The sequence below is a fragment of the Astatotilapia calliptera genome, chromosome 16 (genome assembly GCF_900246225.1).
Source record: "Astatotilapia calliptera chromosome 16, fAstCal1.2, whole genome shotgun sequence".
NCBI lineage: Eukaryota > Metazoa > Chordata > Actinopteri > Cichliformes > Cichlidae > Astatotilapia > Astatotilapia calliptera.
The window spans coordinates 8,679,339-8,698,678 of NC_039317.1; the positions used below are offsets into that span (position 1 = coordinate 8,679,339).

The window sequence follows — 19,340 nt, forward strand, 5'->3', positions numbered from 1 at the left end:
TTTGCCTGACACACGTACAGTGCGCATAAACACAGGTACAGTATGTAAACACAGAACGACTCAAGCACACCGAATACACACACTTATCCCTTACATTAGCTCACCAGCTTTCATATAACAGTTCCTTAGCTTTAAAGGGAAAGTAGCACTAACACATTATGATGGTTTTGCAGTGTCAGTCACCCTGCAGGCATGGCAACTCTCACTTGTTCATCAGCACGCCTGTTTGCACCGATTAACAGTCTAAATGGGGGATCGGAGTTCATTACAGAGATCTTGACAAAGGTTTGACAAATCTTTTTGCCACCGCTGTAAACACTGTGATTACCTTTGGGTTTCATGTATAATAAAAATGCTAATAACAAGCTCTGTTTCTTTAATAGCATTCGTACTCGCCTTCGATTTGAAATACCAGCTGAGGATGAACTGATAAGAATCACAAGTAAATTTAATTTAACTCGATAAGTCGATTAGATCACCTGCTAAATTAGCCACCGCTGCTTTCCTCACATTCTCGCAGAGTAATTATGGCGGTCGGGGAGCGAGGTCTTTGGCACTCGCCGCCCCTTTAATAAAACTTGATTACAGCGTTGAAAAGTTGGGATCCCTCCTCCTGCTGATTGTGTCTTTCTTCTTTTGATACCATGGGAGCTTTGGTTTGTGCTCGGCCCAAACTGCCAGTTATTTTCATCACAGATGCTGTCGCTGTGTGTGGAGAAGCGGATTAGTTTTCTCCCTGCTTTGTGTAAAAATTACAATCTCTAAAAAGACTCGGTAGGCTCTGATGCACATTCCAACACGGCTGTTAACAGGTCATGTCCATCCTGTTTGTGCATGTGGAAGCTTGTGTGTGTGTTTGTAATCGCAGTATCTGCCTTTTACATTTTCATTATATGTGTGCATGTGTCTGTGCAAATTAAGGTATTCTTCCATTCATGTTTTGCCCATGTGAGTGTGCATGTGCCCGGATGTGCTATAAGTTACAATAAATGGGTCCCAAGGGAAAACAGCAGCAGCAGCAGTGTGTTTGATCATTTCTGCACATGAGCAGTGCTCATCTGAAAGAAGAAGAAAACACAGCGGTAGAAAACAAATCTTCAGCGTGATGCTCCATGTCAAAACAGCCGTGTGGGTGTTAAGCCGGAAGTGTCGCAACAATTTAATCCTCTCATGAAAAACAAGACGTCTTCTACTTAGTGATCGTTAACAACCTCAGCTTTTTATTAACACTTATGAATGTTTTTCTGCAAAACCCTCAAAATACACTCATCACCTGTAAAAACAGGTCATTTCAATTATATGCAATACTAAAAACAACTTTTTTAGGTTTATTTTTATGCTACAAACTAGGATTGTAAAGTTTAGCGTTTCATTAAAAGTATCACACAAGAAACTACACTTGATGTGTCTGCACATGTCTCCGGCGTACATAAAGCCAAGACTGTCACCACGAGAAGATGCTGCAACAAAAAGAAAGTGAGTTTTCAAACGAGCCTGTCCTGTTAGATTTCTGCCAAACACAAATGTACAAGTCGAAGCGCCCTTTTCCCCCTGACAGCAGACAGCAGTAAATTAGTGTTTGGTGATGAGTCATTTGTGTCTAAAGAGTGACAGTAACGTCCCTCTTGTTCTGTGCCGTTTACCTGATAACCCACTGAGCAGAGAGGCCCATTAATCATTTTCTATGTGTCCCCACCCGCACCCCCCCTTTTCCCAGGCAATAAAAGCAGCGCGGACATGTAGTTAAACAGAAATCGCTCCATGGATTTACCATCAAAATATCAGACAGATTTATTAGTAACCGTTTTTTATCTGCTTCCTATCCCTCTCTGCGGCTTCTCCTCATTTACACATTTGACATTTAGGCTCCTTTTCCAGACCATCTCAAACTGGGGTGGCAGGAATTCAAACTTGTGCTTGCATTCAGTAATAAGGAGCAAAAGGGTCAAAGCAAACAGCATCTACAAGATAAATGCTGCAAATATTTCTGTGCTGCAGGAGTAGATGTAATGATCCCCTCTCCCCTTCTTCCCCCCCATAGAACCCCACTTTATCTCAGCCTACGACGTCGGCCTCTTCACCTTCTTCTTCCTGAGGGAGAATGCAGTGGAGCACGACTGCGGCAAGACGGTGTATTCCCGCGTGGCGAGGGTCTGCAAGAACGACATCGGCGGGCGATTTCTCTTGGAGGACACTTGGACCACGTTCATGAAGGCGAGGCTCAACTGCTCTCGCTCCGGGGAGATCCCCTTCTACTACAACGAGCTGCAGAGCACCTTCTACCTGCCCGAGCAAGACCTTATCTACGGCATCTTCACAACCAATGTGTGAGTGAGCTCGAGCGCGCACACTGCCCGCCCTGTTTGACACACACGATTTGTTTGGCTTTTTTGATGCAGTCGTAGGCATTTCTAGACGCCGAGAGAAAACCCGTGGCACGCGGCCATTTCATCACGGCTCTGTGTTTGAGGTAAAGCAGTGATGCTTGCAGACGTTTAGGGCGCTGAGTGCTGCACCTGCTGAATGCGGCGCCGCTCTCTAATAAAGTTCAACCACCTGCCTTTTGTTTACACACTTTGCACTCCACTTTTATTCCAATTTATTCGCGACCGAACTGTGAAGTGCTTTTTTCGTTGCAGCATAATTGAGGAAAATAGGCTGAAATAAGTCGAGGACGAAATTTTCAAACTTATTTTGATGTACAGACATTTCGATTGGGTGTCTTTGCTTTGTTTTCAGTATATGATGTCTACAGTCTGTGAACACATGTGGAAAAAATGTCATCCTGGGGGGGAAAACAGGTTTTACTTTAGACGAGGTTTCCATGTTTTTAGATCTAGTATTTAACCACATTACATAACAGTTTATCTTTAAAAGCAGGCAAAAGAGATTAGTCGTTTCAAAGAGCTCATGTGCAATCTCGATTTTCCTCCCCAAGCAATATATTATTAGCTTTATTATCAGTGTTCACATTTTTTTAAACACCCCAAGTTAACAGCCCACCAAAGAGTCTGTTCTTTCAAAAAAATGCACATTAATGGCAGAGAAAATACTTTTCTGGCATTTACTATCTAAATCAATTCAGCCTGTGCAAATGTGGGTATGAGCCTGCTGCTCAGCCGGTGTTTGCAGGTGGATTACTAAAGGAGCGTAAAATCTAAAAAAGACACAAAATAACCCAAAAGACACACAGAATGACCACAGATTCATTGAAAGGGATCGTATGTCTGTGTCCCAGGGCTCATTTCATCAGCATTTGTCTCTTATGTATCTAGTGTGACAGCATCAATATTCCTCTTTGTATCATAAAGCATAAAATTACTGTAATGCAACACTTACCCATGCATTCCTCCTCAATGTTGCCCTCGCTGTTGAATAGAAAGGATGAACAACCCCACCAAAACAAGCTGCAGCTGTGCTGAAGAGCCCTTTCAACAGCAACAAGAATATTAATAAGGGAACACTGGCGCACACACCGTAGCACTTGAACTTCTCCTCATTTAGGCCTCAGATTTCGTCACTTCATAAGGTTTGTTACTGCAACATTTTCCTGCCTGTATAGAGAGACAATTTTCCAAAGTTTGAGCCACCCCGCTGCTGCTAATGATCAGTGCGGATGCACACAGCTCTCTGCCGAGCTGGATACACAGATTGACTCATACTCTCTCTGGTGTGTTTGATTGCTCCAGGTGGGGGTGTAACACACTTCATTACAGAGAGGAAACACCGAGAACAAAAGTGTGTACATTGGAGATTATTTTGCGGCTTTTATGTTTAGTAAAAGTGTAATTGTGTCACACTCTGCTCTAATTAGAGGGTAGCAGCAAGCGCACAGCAGCTTGGTCACTCTGTTTAACACAGTAGTCCAAGAAAAGATGTCAAGGAGACATGTACATCAATATAAATTATAGCTTGGGCCTTTTTTATGTCTGCAATCCTTTAATGTGTGTTGCAGATGTGGCTCAAGTGGTAGAGTGGGGCATCTACCAATCGAAAGGTCAGTGGCTCCGTCTCAGGCTCCTCCAGTCCAGCTGTCGAAATATCCCTGGGCACGATACTGAACCCCAAATTGCCCCCAATGCATCCATCGGAATATGAGTGTCTGTATGGATGTTAGATTAAAAGTGCTCTGTGTGTTTGTGTGTGAGATTCAGAGACTTAAAGTAAGTGCTTTAAGTGCTCAAATTGAGTTGAAGGGTGCCAAATAAGTACCATTCCATTTATCTGTGACTGCATTTATTTTGAAGTATATTTAAACAGCATGTATCTCTCTCTGCACCTAGGTTCTGCAAATTATCTCAGCACATTCATACCCTTCAATGAATTTTGACTTTTCCTTTTAAGACTTCCCTCGGGACAAACTTTGAACCTTGCATGAGATTGAGTAACTAAACACACTGAAGAATAAAGGATGAATCAAAACTAAAAACCAAGACAACACTTTCTTTCTCACTTGTGAGAAAACACTACATATACATCTACCGTTGAGTCATGAAATGCTCTTTTCCACAGTGACAAGGAAGTATGTAGCAGATGCCAAGGATGCTGCGTACATAACCTTTCTTTTTAAATTTGGAAAGTCGAATCTGAAGCCACCCAGTCCACCACTTGAGTCAAAGTCATGTGAAACTATTAAGACTTGGCGATAAACCTTGCAAGCGTGGCAAAACAATCTCTTGAACTGTACATGCACTTTGTGCCTGCGTGCGTGTAAGGTGTGCCTTTGTGTGTGTGAGGAGCCATGGCTGATGCTATTCAGATGTATTCTGAGTAGTGTCAGGGGAGAAGTTGAATCCTGCCTCTCACCTTCTGCTCTCTCACCTGTTAAGCCGCCGGCAGTTGACACTGCATTGCTGCTTCCCATCAGCCTGCAGCCATTTTTGGTGATAGATGGGAAGAGCGTGAGAGAGCAGGAAATGGCCGAGAGACAAAAGAAATGAAAAGCCAGGGGGATAAAGAAAGAGAGGAGGAGATAGAGAAATGAGAAGAGGTAATGAGAAAAATCATTAAGCTCCAAGCTTTTGTCTTTCTCCCATTGTCTCCTCCTTCAATTCTGAAGCGACTTGCCGGTCCACCCTCCAAAACTGCTTCGCTCTTTGGGGCTGGATATGTTAATGCAATCACCACCAACACTGCCTCCATCTGTCTGGCCTAAATTGAGCAGACTCACAGCTGCTCCCAGGAGTTTGGGGCTGTAAAACAAAACAGGAAGAGCTGGAACGGAGCACTTATACCCTCTGTCTGCCTGGGCCGGCTCTCGGTACTATAAATCCACCTCCTCCCTCTCTTTGTGACCGTCTTGGTTTATCCCTTGGTCACTTTAGGTTGATGTTTGGCAGACAAAACCTACAATTTCGGTCGTCGGTGAAGTTGTTCATCAAGAAATAACAGTCACAAAGTTTTGTTCTCGCAAAATTCAAAGGCGCTGCTTTGTGAAATGAGCATTTTGAAGACTTCTCTCAATTTTTCTAGATCAAACGATTAAAAAAGGGAGGCGCTGATTTTTGTATTACACTGCAAAGAATGCTGCTGTGTATAAACGGATTTAAAACATAATGGTTTTCATCCCTGTTACTCAATCTCTACACAGCCCACTAAGCAAAAGCAGCTCCCTAACAGAGCATCAGCAACCTCTTTGATCCTCCCCCCTTTTGTCTGTGCAGTGCTGAGTGTGGGTATCCTACGTTTTGGGCAGTAAAGTACATTTCCCCTCATGATTTTATGGATACAGAGTGAGAAAAATAGGATTTGTTAAGTAGCTTACATGGACAGTTGTATGCTTTAAACAGAAATGTGTGTTTTTTGCTGCGGTGCATGTTCATACCACAGGGAGAGCGTTCTGGTAGAGCATTCAGTCTGCACAGAGCCTTTTAGTTTGGACGCTTCCTTCCTCATCTGCTCTTTGCAGCTTGATGAGCTCCCTTCAGAAGCAGACACAGCACAGCTTTTTAGCAATGCTTCCAAAATGCCTTCAGCAGCCACAGTTAGTGAGACAGTTGCCCTCCGTGGCACTACAACTCCTGTGCTGACACACGTTTAAGCCTCATTGCAGTTTCCAACTGGAAGCCAAAGTAAACTTTATGTTAGCATGATGATATTACCAGTTTATTGTTTTTTTCTGATTTTGGTTGGTTTGTAAAACCGTTGGTGATTGAGCCATGAATTCACATCAGGTAATTAGAGAAAAAAACAAAGAAAAAAAAAAGCCACCACCGTCCAACAGAGCGCGTCAAGCTGTGAGGAAGGTTTTAGCATTCCATCAGAATAAGGACACTTAAGTCCTAAGAGCACAGCCAGGTCTTTTAATTAACTCAGGTTCCTTATTGGCAAGGTCCTTCTGCGCAGTGATTCTCCCGCTGAGGTGTCTAACCTGCCATTACTAACTAATTATGAGCCTCCTTATCTATTTCTAGGTGACTTCACTGACCCCCTCCACTTCTCCCGTTCTTTGAGGGGTCTCATATTGGAGAGGTTAGCAGGGGGATATGGAGTACTGCAACAAATGGTCCATTAATTGATTAGTGTGTAATTTGTGTAAGTGATTTATCTATTAAGTAACTTATGAGGCAAAAGTGCAGAACATTTGATGTCTTCAGCTTTCTAAATGAAATGATCTGCTGTATATCTCTCTAAACTCTGTGCATTTGGGTTTTAGATCAGTGGAAAGAACAAAATTAATCATTGCACTGATGCACTGATGCCCGACTTCCACTGTTCACACGATGGATATTTTTTCAGTCTTTTGAAAAATGGACTAATCTGAGCTTTTAGGCAGGATTAAGTGTTATCTTTGCATGCAACTAATGTGAATGGAATTGATGTAGAGATTTCTTTAGGTCTAGATTGTACTACAGACAAGCAGGTTCACGCTACAGTGTCCAGACTGCCTCGTTCAAAGGCAGATTTAGCAGAGCGATGAGTTTATTTTGGGAAAGTTATATAAATTGTTGGACACGTATCCTTCGAATTTGACAGTGGAAAGCGGTGCAAATAGATCTTTAACTCCGACTTGTAACTTCCACAAATACTAATTTCATTAGAGGATAAATGATCTCTAGCTTCAGCCACAATAGTTACTTGGCGCGTCATACTTTTAGTGCAAGTCACACTCACTGAGACATACCCCTGACTTACTCACAGAACACCTAGGGACCCTGAGAGCCCTCCTATCCTTGGAAAATATGTGACTGACTTCAAGCCAGATCAGATTTGACGTGTACGATAAATGATATTCTGGGCAGCCGAGTGAGACAAGCCACATAACTACCATATTTCTGATTTTACACAATGTTCTCTTCCCGTCACATCACTGACATCCAATCTACCTTGAAATGAACTGGGAGCCCATCTTGAAGACTGGGCCTGATCTGAATACAGCTTCACGGACTCTTCTGCTTCTGTATTTCCACTATTTATGTTACAGCTTTCACACAAACACACATTTTTATTAACATTTTCTTTACTTTCTCTAATTTTTTGACCCGTTTGATTCACCACGCAGCAAATATAGGTCACATTTTTAAGAGATGAAACCCCCCACCGAGGTTCAATTGTGTGTCAGATTGTTATTGTCGTCGCTGGGATTTTTTTTGTGATGTCTCCAATCTAACACCTGGATTTTTGTGCAACCTATTGAACTCGTGGCATTGTTTTATTGTTTAGTGTAGGTGTTGCTGACTCAGTCTGCCTCTGAATGTGACTGTTTCGGGGCAAAGCTGTTGCTTTTGCTGGCGTATTGTTGTGCAGTATAAAAATATGTATGGATAATCCTGGCAGCCTCTGTTCAATTTCTGGTCCCTGCAGCCATGTAGCTGTGCTGAGTGGGCCCTTTTCCTTTTTTGCTGCGATGCAGGTATTCGACGAGGTTGAAACATTGGCCTTAATGTGGTTTGAGCTGTACCCTTCCTCACACAAAACGAGGTTAGGTGCATTAGCTAAAAAGCTGGGGATTCTGATGTGTGTTAGCGCTGCACGTGCATTTTGCTTGTCAAATCTTTTTTTTTTTTTTAATGCAGCAAGTTAAAAACAGACTCACTAGGGACACAGTTCGACCAGTCAGGTGATGCTACCAGGAAAAAAAATGTTTAGTAAGAAAAAAGAAGCTCACAAACAAAACGAACGTGCAGCAGCAGCTGTGCCACCTCCAAACTAAAAAGATAAGATTATCAGGTGAGATGCATATAAGCCTCTTGTGTTTACCAGACACTCTCTGGTGTTCTGATCTTTGCTGATTGTGGTTTGCAGGGAGCCATGAAACCAGGCTGAGCGAGGAGTTCATTACTTTCCTTACACCTTTTTTTTTTTTTTTTTTTTTTTTTTTTGAACTGATCTTGGAAAAGTGCCACGGCATCTGCAGAATTAAGTTTTCAGTTCCTTCAGTTTTACTTGAAGGATAAAGCCTTCGTTTTTGCTATGTCTTTCTTATTGGCAGCAAGTCTTGAGAAGGCATGACAACTGGCAATGTGTTAATATAGTTTCCTTTTTAATTTCCTTAAACAGCTGGCCCTGCAGTTTTTTTTTTAGCAGTAAACAGAGGAGTTGTTGGACTATTTTCAGCAGTGCATTAATTCACATTGGGTGATATAATGAGTATCTCTGGCAGCACGACCATGTTTAGGGGCCTGGAGTTAAACTTAACTGCAGTGTGTTTATTGCACTAAAGACATCTTTTTGTGATCTGAATCTTGTGGTTTTACCAAGCTTTGGATCCACATACAGTCCATGCCAAGTCATTGTGATGTTAACAAACCGGTTTGACATGATTTAAGCTTTGTGACATGGCGTGTTATCCTGTTGATAGCAGCCATCAGGAGATGAATACACTGTTTTCAGTGTATTTTCTGTGTTTGTTGTAATGAGTTGTTATTTGACTGACTGTTTGAGGCAGTCTGGCCATTCTCCTCTGACCTCTGTAATCAAAAAGGGATCTGAGACATCCAGCGCACTGGATATTTTCTCTTTCCCATCTAATTCTCTGTAAACCTTGAAGATGGTTGTCTAAGAAAACCCCTTGAGATCAGCAGTTTCTGAAACAACCATACCATGTTCAAAGTCTCCTAAATCACCTCTCTTCCGCATTCTGATGCATGATTTGAACTTTATAGGTTGTGTTGATCATGTCTACATTCCTTAAACATGTTAATACCATGTGACTGGTTGATTAGATATTTATGTTAACACATGTACCTAATAAAATGCTCTGTGATAGTAAAATATCAGCAAATTGAGTCATTATGTAAAATAGCAATAACTCAGTATTAAAAAATTAAAGAACTTGACCTTTTAAACATTTTATACAGATACGTTGTGTCATTATCATTACTGATGCACTTATGAATAAGCAGTACTTTGATGCTGCACCAAGAGATGACTCATTTTAGCTGCAGATAAAAACAGGCAGTTTAACCCTCTCAGGCTCAAATTAAGTTTTTGTTGCTAATGCACAAAAGAATACCTGCAGTGGTACTTCTGAGTAAAAAAAAACCTCATAAAATATATATGTGGGGTAATCAGGTTGTTAGCTTTTAACTGTTGCAAATCTGCAACGCCTGCCTTGAGAGGGTTAATAAAAATAGAAATATATAGTACGACTGTAAAAATACAGCACTGCAAAATCAGTGCCAAGTAGCTACAAAACATGTTATATATTGGTTTGGAGAGTGTTCAATAATCAGTGGATATGGAGGTAATGCATATCTAACAGAGAGGCAGAGCCTCGTCAACCTGATCTTTCTTTTTCTGCCTTCTCTTTCGAACTCCTTCCATTTCTGATGCTCTGCAAAAAGCCACACACCTGCAGGGGAGCACAGTAAAAACCATACAATGAAAAATCCAGAGAAACACATATCGTGTGTAGCATTAAATTAAATTGGTTCAAACTGGAGTAAAGAAATCGGACAGAGAGTGATGGACATGGATACATTCTGTAAAATAAGACAGGGAATTAAAGGGACAACCAGTGAGAGGATGAGGCTGCTGGAATGAGATGAATCACTTGAAGAAGTAACTTCACTCATATTGACAGTAATCATTGTGGTGCCGGGCCTCAGAGAGTGGCAAAGCAGCGGCGGCAAACAGCATAGCAGATGTCAAACAGCTTTTCAATCACTTTCCCGGGCTTTTAAGCAGGCTCAAAACATATGGGTTGCATCCATTAGTGCAATAGGCTGCAGTCCTTTCACTGCACCCTTTTGCTCTGCTCTCTTGGCATTACCTCTCAAATAACCTGGACGATGTCAGGCTTTCTGTGACCGAATGCAGCTTTAATGCAAGCTGTAGCTACGGTACGACCACGGAGCCACAGTTTAACTTTCTATTATGTCAAACTGTGTAGTTGTGCCTGTGTGAATGTGCAAACTGTTGTGGCTATATCCCTCAGTGACTGCAGCGCATTTGCCTGTGGTTTCCTCCAGTTGGGGTTTGGTTACTGCTGGCTCACCACAGCGGCTCACTCTGCTTTACACATTTTCTCTCTGCCTCCCTGCCACTCTTTTCTCTACCAGAGCCATTGGAAAAGAAAAAAGGAAAAAAAAACCCAGAAAAAGTCCTTTACTGAAGTGTGCAGGCTGTTTTCCTCAATGGCCTTTGAGTCAGTCAATGAGCCACCTGTTTGGCTTCTCCCAATGTTTAGTCAGAACTCATTTGGAGCTGCACAGCACTTTGCTTCCCTGCGGTAATGACAGAACGCATTAGTTATTTCACTGCCCTGAACTGGACCACTGAGAAAGTAGTATTCAACGCAAAAATCAACAGAAGAAACCAGCACTCTCCCAGCAGACCTTAGAAACAACTCTGAGGTAAGAATGGTAACTTAAATGCACTTTAGAACAGCACACAGCAACACTACATATGAGCGGGCGTAGGGAGGTTTGGGGTCTTCACTCACCCCGGTTCTGTTAGCCGTCAGGGCTGGGGGGGCTGGGAGGAGGTGCTGGCCGTCAGATTGGGGTCCGGGATGCGGGACCTCCCTGCTACTGCAGATAAGGAGGCGGTCCGCTTGCCTCCACCCCAGAGAGAAGGGTTACATCTCCTGGGTCTAGGTGCGGCTTGCCCCTCTGAGGGCGGGGGTACCTGGACCTGGGATATAGAAAAGTATCCAGCAAAAAGCAAAAAATGCTTTGTGGTAGGATGCCACCGGTACCGGTCCGTGGCCCGGGAGTTGGGGACCGCTGACTTAAGGGATCCGTTGCTAACACGGTGCCAGGCACCTCAGCACAGCTTCAGGGGTTTAGTGGAGTCCATGTCTCGATGGGTCAGGGATGTCTAGGCAGTAAAAGGGGGACCAAAACAGTATTTGGCAGGTGGTCAGAATACTGTGGAAAAGGAAACTGATGAAAACTAATTCAGCATGACTGTTCATAGGGTAGCTTTGCCAAAATGGAATTAAAATTATTTATTGGGCTCGGGTGTTACGTACAGCTAAATCACTGCCATTATGGGGGGGGAGCATTTTGAAATTGTATTACCCAAAGCATAATAGGATGTAGTGAAAATAGACAAACAATAGGATTGACAAGATCCACAAATAATGTCATTCTAGCCCTCATGTATCTAAAACACCCAAATCTTACCTAACAGATAATTGCCCCATATAAACCTGAACCTGGTCGAAAGAGACCAGACATTTAACCTTATAAAAAGTGTCCTAGCACATTTTTCACCCAGCAGCACACCTCATTACTGTAGCTGTAACTTCAGTAATTGCAAATAAATTCTCCAATATGGCTTGTCTAGCTAAGAGATGGATAAATATGTCATGTGTCAGGAAAAGAACAAGAAAGAAAAATGAACAAATAACCATTTACCAAACCCCAGTGATACAGCTTTTCCCGCAACCAGCAGTCTTCAATGACTCATACTTCACACAAGGAGCCAAAACAAACTCAGGAACCCTGCCATTTTAAAAGTATTCCTTTCTCTGTAGGCTGATGGAGTGTCCACGCAGACGTCATTACAGCCACATTTTTCACTCCTCAACTCACAAAAGTCCACAATGGGCCCGCTAATGGCTTGCATCTTATTTACATTGCGTTCGCTAAACCTCAGCTGAAAATTTTAAAGGCTCTCTGCTAATGTTTGTGTTGCTAATGCAAAGTCTTGTGTGTGGATTCGGTGCAAGTCTCTTTCACTCTGTGGCTGTTGCCTTTTCTCTCACTCTCTCCCAATCTCTTTCCCCTTTAATGGTATCACTCACTATCTTCTAACTGGTAGTTTATCAGCAAAAGCTATGTCAAGGCAGCAGGCTGTTCACTGTGCTGTAGAAAGTTTGTGTGTTACTGGATGTACTGTATAAGAAGGAGGAGGAAGCAGTCAGCAGTAGCAAGTTGTTAAGAAACTCATTACCCTGCAGCACAATATTAGTAAAGAGCATCACGATAATACCTTTGCTCGCATTGCTTGTTCGGCCAGGGTTTACTCTCATATGTTACACCTGTGAGGCGACTGTGTGTGTGTGTGTGTGTGTGTGTGTGTGTGTGTGTGTGTGTGTGTGTGTGTGTGTGTGTGTGTGTGTGTGTGTGTGCGCACATAATCTGTGGAGCTGCCTCCCATATCCTCAGCTTAATACTGTCGCCATTCACTGCTCAGCACTGATAGCATAGCTTAGCCTGCAGCCAAAGCAAGCTAGACATGGAGCGCCTGTTTATTGTGGGTATAAATGATAGGACTTCCATTAAGAGGATGGAACTCTTAGCAGAATAGCTTTATTGCACAGCTGGACATTGTCGATTTCTGATATGCCTTCATTTGCTGCCAACATTTTAAGCGGTTATGAATATTATTGTTGAAATAATATTTGTATTTTTACCTCTTTTTCCCTCCCCCACCCTCTTCCTCCTGTCTTCTCCTCCCTGTTTCTCTCTCTATAAAGCAACAGTATTGCAGCATCTGCAGTGTGTGCCTTCAACTTGAGCGCCATCACCCAGGCCTTCAACGGGCCTTTCCGCACCCAGGAGAATCCTCGTTCCACTTGGCTTCCCACGCCCAACCCCATCCACAATTTCCAGGTTAGTTTAACCACACACCTCCTCACTGAGACCACTGTTTAAAAGTTAAATCAGTCAGTTACCTTTTTAAACTGTGAAAGAGGAAACTGTAATTAGAGCTCCAGTTCACGGATACCAGTTTGCAGAAGTTAAGCCATTTCAATCAGACACCAGACAGCTACCATTCAACCAGCATGGTTATCATTGATTTAATTCAATTCAGTTTTATTTATATAGCGCCAAATCACAACAACTGCTTATACTGTAAGGTAAAACCATACAATAATATAGAGACACCCCCAACAATCAGATGCCTCCCTATGAACAAGCACCTGGCAACAGTGGGAAGAAAAAACTCCCTTTTAACAGGAAGAAACCTCTGACAGAACCAGGCTCAGGGAGGGGCGGCCATCTGCCGCGACTGGTTAGGGATGGAGTGGGGGAGACAGGACAAAGACACGCTGTGGACAAGAGCCTGAGATAAATAATAACTAATGAAAATAAAATGAGGTGAGTGTAGAAGAAACACTCAGAAATGCGCATCATGGGAATCTCTCAGCAGCATAGGCTAATTGCGGCACATCTAAGGGAGGGTAACTATATGCTTTATCAAAAGCAAAGTTTTAAACCTAATCTTGATAGTAGAGAGAGTGTTTGTCTCCTGAATCCAAATTGGCAGTTAATTTTACAAGAGGGAGGTCTGAAAGCAGAAGCCGCTGTCTTCCATTTTACTTTTAAATACATAAGGAACCACAAGTAAACCTGCAATCTGAGAGTGAAGTGCTCTGTTGGGGTGATATGGTACTATGAGGTCTTTAAGATAAGATTATGCCTGATTATTAAAGACCTTGTATGAGAGGTGTTGCGGTTCTTTTTTGTTTTTTTGTTTTGTTTTGTTTTGTTGTTTTTCCATAACTTGTGTATCTGCAAATATACACATTCTGTATTTTTCATATGAAAGAAACTATACTGTGGTGGGGCTTGCTAATTTCTTGTTTTTGATTTATGTATGTTATGTTTTGTTTTACTTCATATGTTTCATATGTTGTTTGTTTAATTTAAGACAAAAAAAAATTAAATGAATGAGAGGTAAAACTTGAGGGGGTAGGGACAAATAAGTAAATACTTCAGCCTACTCCTTTTCAAACAAATAATGGAATGATATTTTGTAATGATTGTGAAGGCACATGTTTGAAATGTTTGAAATAAAAATGAACTGAACTGAACTGAACTGAACTGAACTGAGAAGGATTTCTAAAGCTGGGGCAAGCCTCAAGTGGCCATTTGACGAAGTGCAGTTTTTGGCACTTCCAGTTCCTATTCTTAGCACACTGATTAAGATAAAGAGTTACCCTGCTGTCCTTCCATCTTTTCCAATTTGTAATCTTCTGATTGCAAAATACTGTGAAAACAAAAAAGTTCAGTATCTTGCTTTTTCTTTCATTCATGCAACATTTCGACAAAAGCTTGGAAACCCTAAAAGAACATTTGCCAATTTTCTCAGTTGCTGCACTCTCCTGCATAAAGATGACTCAATTCATCTTAAATCAAAATGAAAGTCATCTTCAGTTGTAAGAAATATATATCCTTTCCTTCAGTTATTGGCTTCAGGCTGTAACACTGTGACATTTTTAGTCGGAAAAATGGATCCGTAATCTAGGATTTCACACCATTTGGTGTGTAGAGCTTGCTGCTGGTGCTGCACAGCATGGCTGCAGTCTCCAATTCTCCAAGTTAGCAGCTGAAGGCAAGAAGTAGATTTCAACCAATTAGATACTGTGATTACCACAAAACCACATATTGATAATCACCCGTCAGTCCGTCATTGTCGTTCACCAAAAAAAATAGAATCAGCAAACAAATCAGCCTCTCATTTCAAATCCCAGAGAATGAGCAGAAGTTGCAATCCACAGCTAATCTCTGCTGCACAAACAAAGCTTTTCAGAACACTGTCATTTCATACTTTTTCTTCTCAAGTGCCTCATTAAGCTGCTGCGCTGTTAGTGTGTTCACATAACATTCCATTCAAAAGTTGCAATTACTCAGACTTCATAGATTTAGGAATTGAAACAATCTCGCCAGACGAGGCGTATTGATTCGGTAGGTGTAAAGAAGAGTGTGTGGCATGCTCTTTGTTTGTTTTTTCGTGCTTTTGTCCATGCCTCTCTCGCTGCCTTTTAGATTTTCTTATATGCATTTTACAGTTTCACATCTTCCTCTTACTTTATACCCTTTTGTCCAAATTCCAACATTGCCTTTCTTTTGCAGTGCGGTACTATAGATGACAAGGGTCTGAATCAGGGCTTGACAGAGCGCAGTCTGCAGGACGCCCAGCGGCTTTACCTCATGAACGATGTTGTCCAGCCGGAGTCTATTGATCCGCTGGTCATGCAGGATGACGTTCGCTTCTCAAACCTAGTCGTGGACATTGTTCAGGGCATGGACACTCTCTTCCATGTTATGTACATCAGCACAGGTTAGTAGTGAAAGAGGAAAACCAAAACTTTAAGATTGAGGAGGTAGGTTCCTTGCTTTATTTTGTCTGTCTCTTTTAGAGTACGGCACCATCCTGAAGGCACTGGCTACCCCCAACAAGAACCTGCAAGGCTGTTACCTGGAGGAGATGGAGCTCTTCCCATCAGGTGTTCGAGAACCGATCCTGAGCCTGCAGATCCTGCATAGTGACAGGTCACTCTTTGTTGGGCTCAACAACAGAGTCCTGAAGATCCCGCTGGAGAGATGCTCCACCTACAAAACGGAGACGTAAGTACAGCAAGCTTGTAAAAGCTCACTCATCCAGGATGGCTTTGTTTTAAATGACAGCATGTGTAAAGAATCTTGCGCCGCTGACGTCAGTGGGGTGAGGGGATTTTGGATGTCGATTTGCAGATGACTTCAGAGGCATTTGGCTGAGTCTGTTCTCTGCAGCACAAAACAAGTCCATCTGAATTAAAACGTTACAGCTCTGCATGCTTTTGTAACTGTAACATTGTAGCAGTAAAAAAACTGTGTTGCTTTGTCACATAGTTTGGCATTTCCTTCATTAGAACATCAAAAATAAACACAAAGTTCTTTTTTTTTAATCTATGAATGGGCTGCAGAGAGAGACTCAGCCCATTTTTAGATAAAATACCACACTGTGTGCTCCTTTTTGATGTTTTGATCTCACAAGCCTAGATGTGACAACTGTGTGTATATCAGGGGTGTCCAACTCCCCTCCTCGAGAGCTACCGTCTTGCAGATTTTAGACAAATCCTTGTTCCAACCTACCTGAATCAAATGAATGGCCAAACTTGATGGCATGCTGAAGAGGTAATCCAACCATTTGGTTCAGCTGTGTTGGAGTACGGATGCATCTAAAAGCTGCAGGACAGTAGCTCTCAAGGACTGGAGTTGGACACCCCTGGTGTCAGATCTTCAAAGATTTTTTTCCTCGTTCAACCACTGGACTGCTGCTCAGGATTACTCTGCTCAGTGCTGCCACCCGTGGCTGAAGGTCATATTACATTCTAAGCTTTCTTAATTATTATCATAGTATCAATTTACACCTTTGATAAGTAGATACTTTGAAGATACTCTCATTTGGGGCTGCCAACAAGGGTTGCTGTTAAATTCATTACAACATTCTGGCATCGGAACATCTCCGATTCAGTCCTTGCAGGAATCTTTGTTAAAAGCGCTCCTCTTCTCATTGTTTTACATTTGCATTTTTTTTTTGCTCCGTTTTCTAAAAGTCCAACTATAAAAATAATGCAAATAACAAGCTAAAAGATAGCACACCTTATTTTTCTTAAAGCTGTTATGCCCTATACATCGGGTATATATTTAATTGCTAATTTTAAGCTTTTTGGCGTTGGATTCATTTTAACTTGCTTGGTCCCCTATTGAAGACAATTATCTGTCCTCAGCTAGGATTAATGTCTGGAAGGCCTTGCCTATAATCATTAAAGTCCTTATGGAACCAGACGAATGAATGGGGTGGTATCTGCTAGCTGGAGGAAATTAATTTGTTGTGGTTTTTCTTCTTCTTCTTTTTTTTGCAGTAAGGAAGTTGTGCATAATACAGAGACAGCACTGTTCTGCCTTTTGTTTGTGTCTGAATCAGAGGATAAATAAAAAGTTATGTGTGAAGCGACCTCATACGCTGCCAGAGAAGTTTTTCTACAGGCATGCCTTTGCGTGACAGAGGTACAAAGACTCAGAGAGGGAGGGAGGGGGGCTTTCCTCTCCCATCTCCAGCTCCAGTGTTATTCATGTGAAAGTCTCCGTGGTGGGTGAGGGGAGCTGTTTGTCGAGGCTTCTGCATCTGATCATCGCCACCTCCGTCCTTCAAAGTCAATTTCATTTTAGAATACAAATAGCTTAATGCTTTTTTTCCTTGTGTGTGTGTGTGTGTGTGTGTGTGTGTGTGTGTGTGTGTGTGTGTGTGTGTGTGTGTGTGTGTGTGTGTGTGTGTGTGTGTGTGTGTGTGTGTGTGTGGCAGTCTCCATGGTGTGATATATGCGTGGGTTGGTGGTGGACACTTTCTAATATGCATGCTGCATGATGAGTCAGCTCATTGTTTCTACTAAAAATCCAAACTCCTAGACACACCGGAGCAGACACTCACACACACCAGGAAAAGGTGACCATTGTGTTTAATAAGACGTGGGTGGGTGAGATTTGCAAGATGAGAATCAGGCACAAAAGAGGAACAAGAAGAAAGAGATCGAAAAGGCGAGTAAAATAAGCTATTTAAGACACACAAAGGTGAAACGATAAGAAGAGTGGGCTCCAAGGGCATAAGAGGAAGGGGGAAGGCTGGGAGGTTGGGAAGAGGGCCGCATTTAATCTAGTTTGTGATATTCTGCTCACCCCTGCACTTCATACGTATTATCTTTCACATTGCTCTGCAGCCAAAGGCAAAACGAGCTGGAGAATACAACAGTTTTGAACCTGTCGGTTGGGGTGACACCTGAGCTCATTTAGTTGGACTTAAGTGACCAGAAAAAAAACAGATGTGTGATATTGAGTTAGGAGATTGTGGGGGGAAAGAGAAATGGCCAGGTAGTGAGAATTCATGCATGTGAATAGGCCTGCAGCTTATATTTTCATTAAGTGCTGATCTGATCCAATTACTCAGATATGCCAATTAAACTTTCCAGAGCCAAAGTTGGGTTTTCACATCTTGTTTTTTCTTGTTTTTTCTTCTTCTTTTTTTTAGTCTCATGCTCAAATCAGAAGTTGTTCACCAAAGAAACGCTGTTTTCTTTTACACATACTGCACACGGAGGCTTAAACAGGTTTTCGGTTGTGTTACACAAGCGTATTGTCAAGCTATTCTCAAATGTATTGTTCAGAGTAAATACACTGTGGGAAAAAAGGAATGGCCTGTGAAACTGCCAGTGGCACTGCTTAATCAGCAAGACTAGTGCTTGTTGCTGAGTATTTAAAGCTGAACCAGATAAAATTCACAGCACATCATATCGCTCAAATATACTCTGGAGAGCTTAACTGGACAGGTTACAGAGCTGGAAAGCTGCTCTAACGTACGGAAAATGCAAAGCTGAAATCTAGTTGCTGACACATAGCTGACAGTCACACTTTGTGTATAAAGTTCTCATCTGTTATCATCTATTGAGAATATGTATCTTATATAGAACTTACAAGAAATGACATGCATTTTAAAAAAACACATTTCAGTGTGTACTACCTCTTTAATTGTCCACGGCTGTGTACAAAACGGACTGGATCAGAGGTCAGGCCTGTTTGTTCTTTCACTGTGTCTTCCTGAGTATCTCTCTGGGTACACACTGTTAGCACTGCATGAAAAAGGTCCACCTGCCCTTTTGCTCTTTCCTCCTCTGAGTTAGCTCCCAATCATTGTACTGTTGTCTGAATGAGTGGAGTGAATTTCCCTCCCGTGCTGTGTGCAGCCATCCTATTCCCATGCAGCCATATATTCATTCACACCCCGGTAACAACTGAATAATCTGATATGGTTATATCAGCGAACAGCGGCCCATTAGCAGGCACACTATTATGACACATAAACAAACACTGAAGCAGGTGAGACATGATAATTATTATTATCAGCTTTGTTAGAAACCAGGTAACTGTTTAATGGACAGACTGAATAGCTGTGATGCCGAGATCCTTCATTTAAGGTTAGTTTTATCATTTCTGTAGCCACGTGGGTCCCGCGGGCTCTAAGTGATGCAAATTTTGCTATCAGAGGGGGAATGCGAAGGTCTGTAGGGATGTCTGTGTGTCCTCCAGTTTGTTTGGAGTGCCTCTATAGAGTGACGCAGAATTCTGGACACAGAGAAACTTTCCATCACTACCCACATGTAAAATTCACCTTAAAGTGGTTTTTGA

At 42.2% G+C, this 19,340-nt stretch overlaps 1 protein-coding gene across 5 annotated transcripts in view; it reads left to right on the top strand.

Annotated features, from left to right (window-relative positions):
* Positions 1-19,340, top strand: part of sema5ba (sema domain, seven thrombospondin repeats (type 1 and type 1-like), transmembrane domain (TM) and short cytoplasmic domain, (semaphorin) 5Ba) — a 192,929-nt gene that overhangs the window by 135,695 nt on the left and 37,894 nt on the right. For all 5 annotated transcript variants that reach the window (XR_003269943.1, XM_026144738.1, XM_026144737.1 and 2 more), the window contains 4 exons: positions 2,042-2,327; positions 12,869-13,004; positions 15,252-15,459; positions 15,539-15,746. Coding sequence is in view for 4 of the 5 variants with exons in the window: in XM_026144738.1 (XP_026000523.1) it covers positions 2,042-2,327; positions 12,869-13,004; positions 15,252-15,459; positions 15,539-15,746 (838 nt within the window). In the remaining variant the exon portion in view is untranslated. The remainder of the gene's footprint in view (positions 1-2,041; positions 2,328-12,868; positions 13,005-15,251; positions 15,460-15,538; positions 15,747-19,340) is intronic.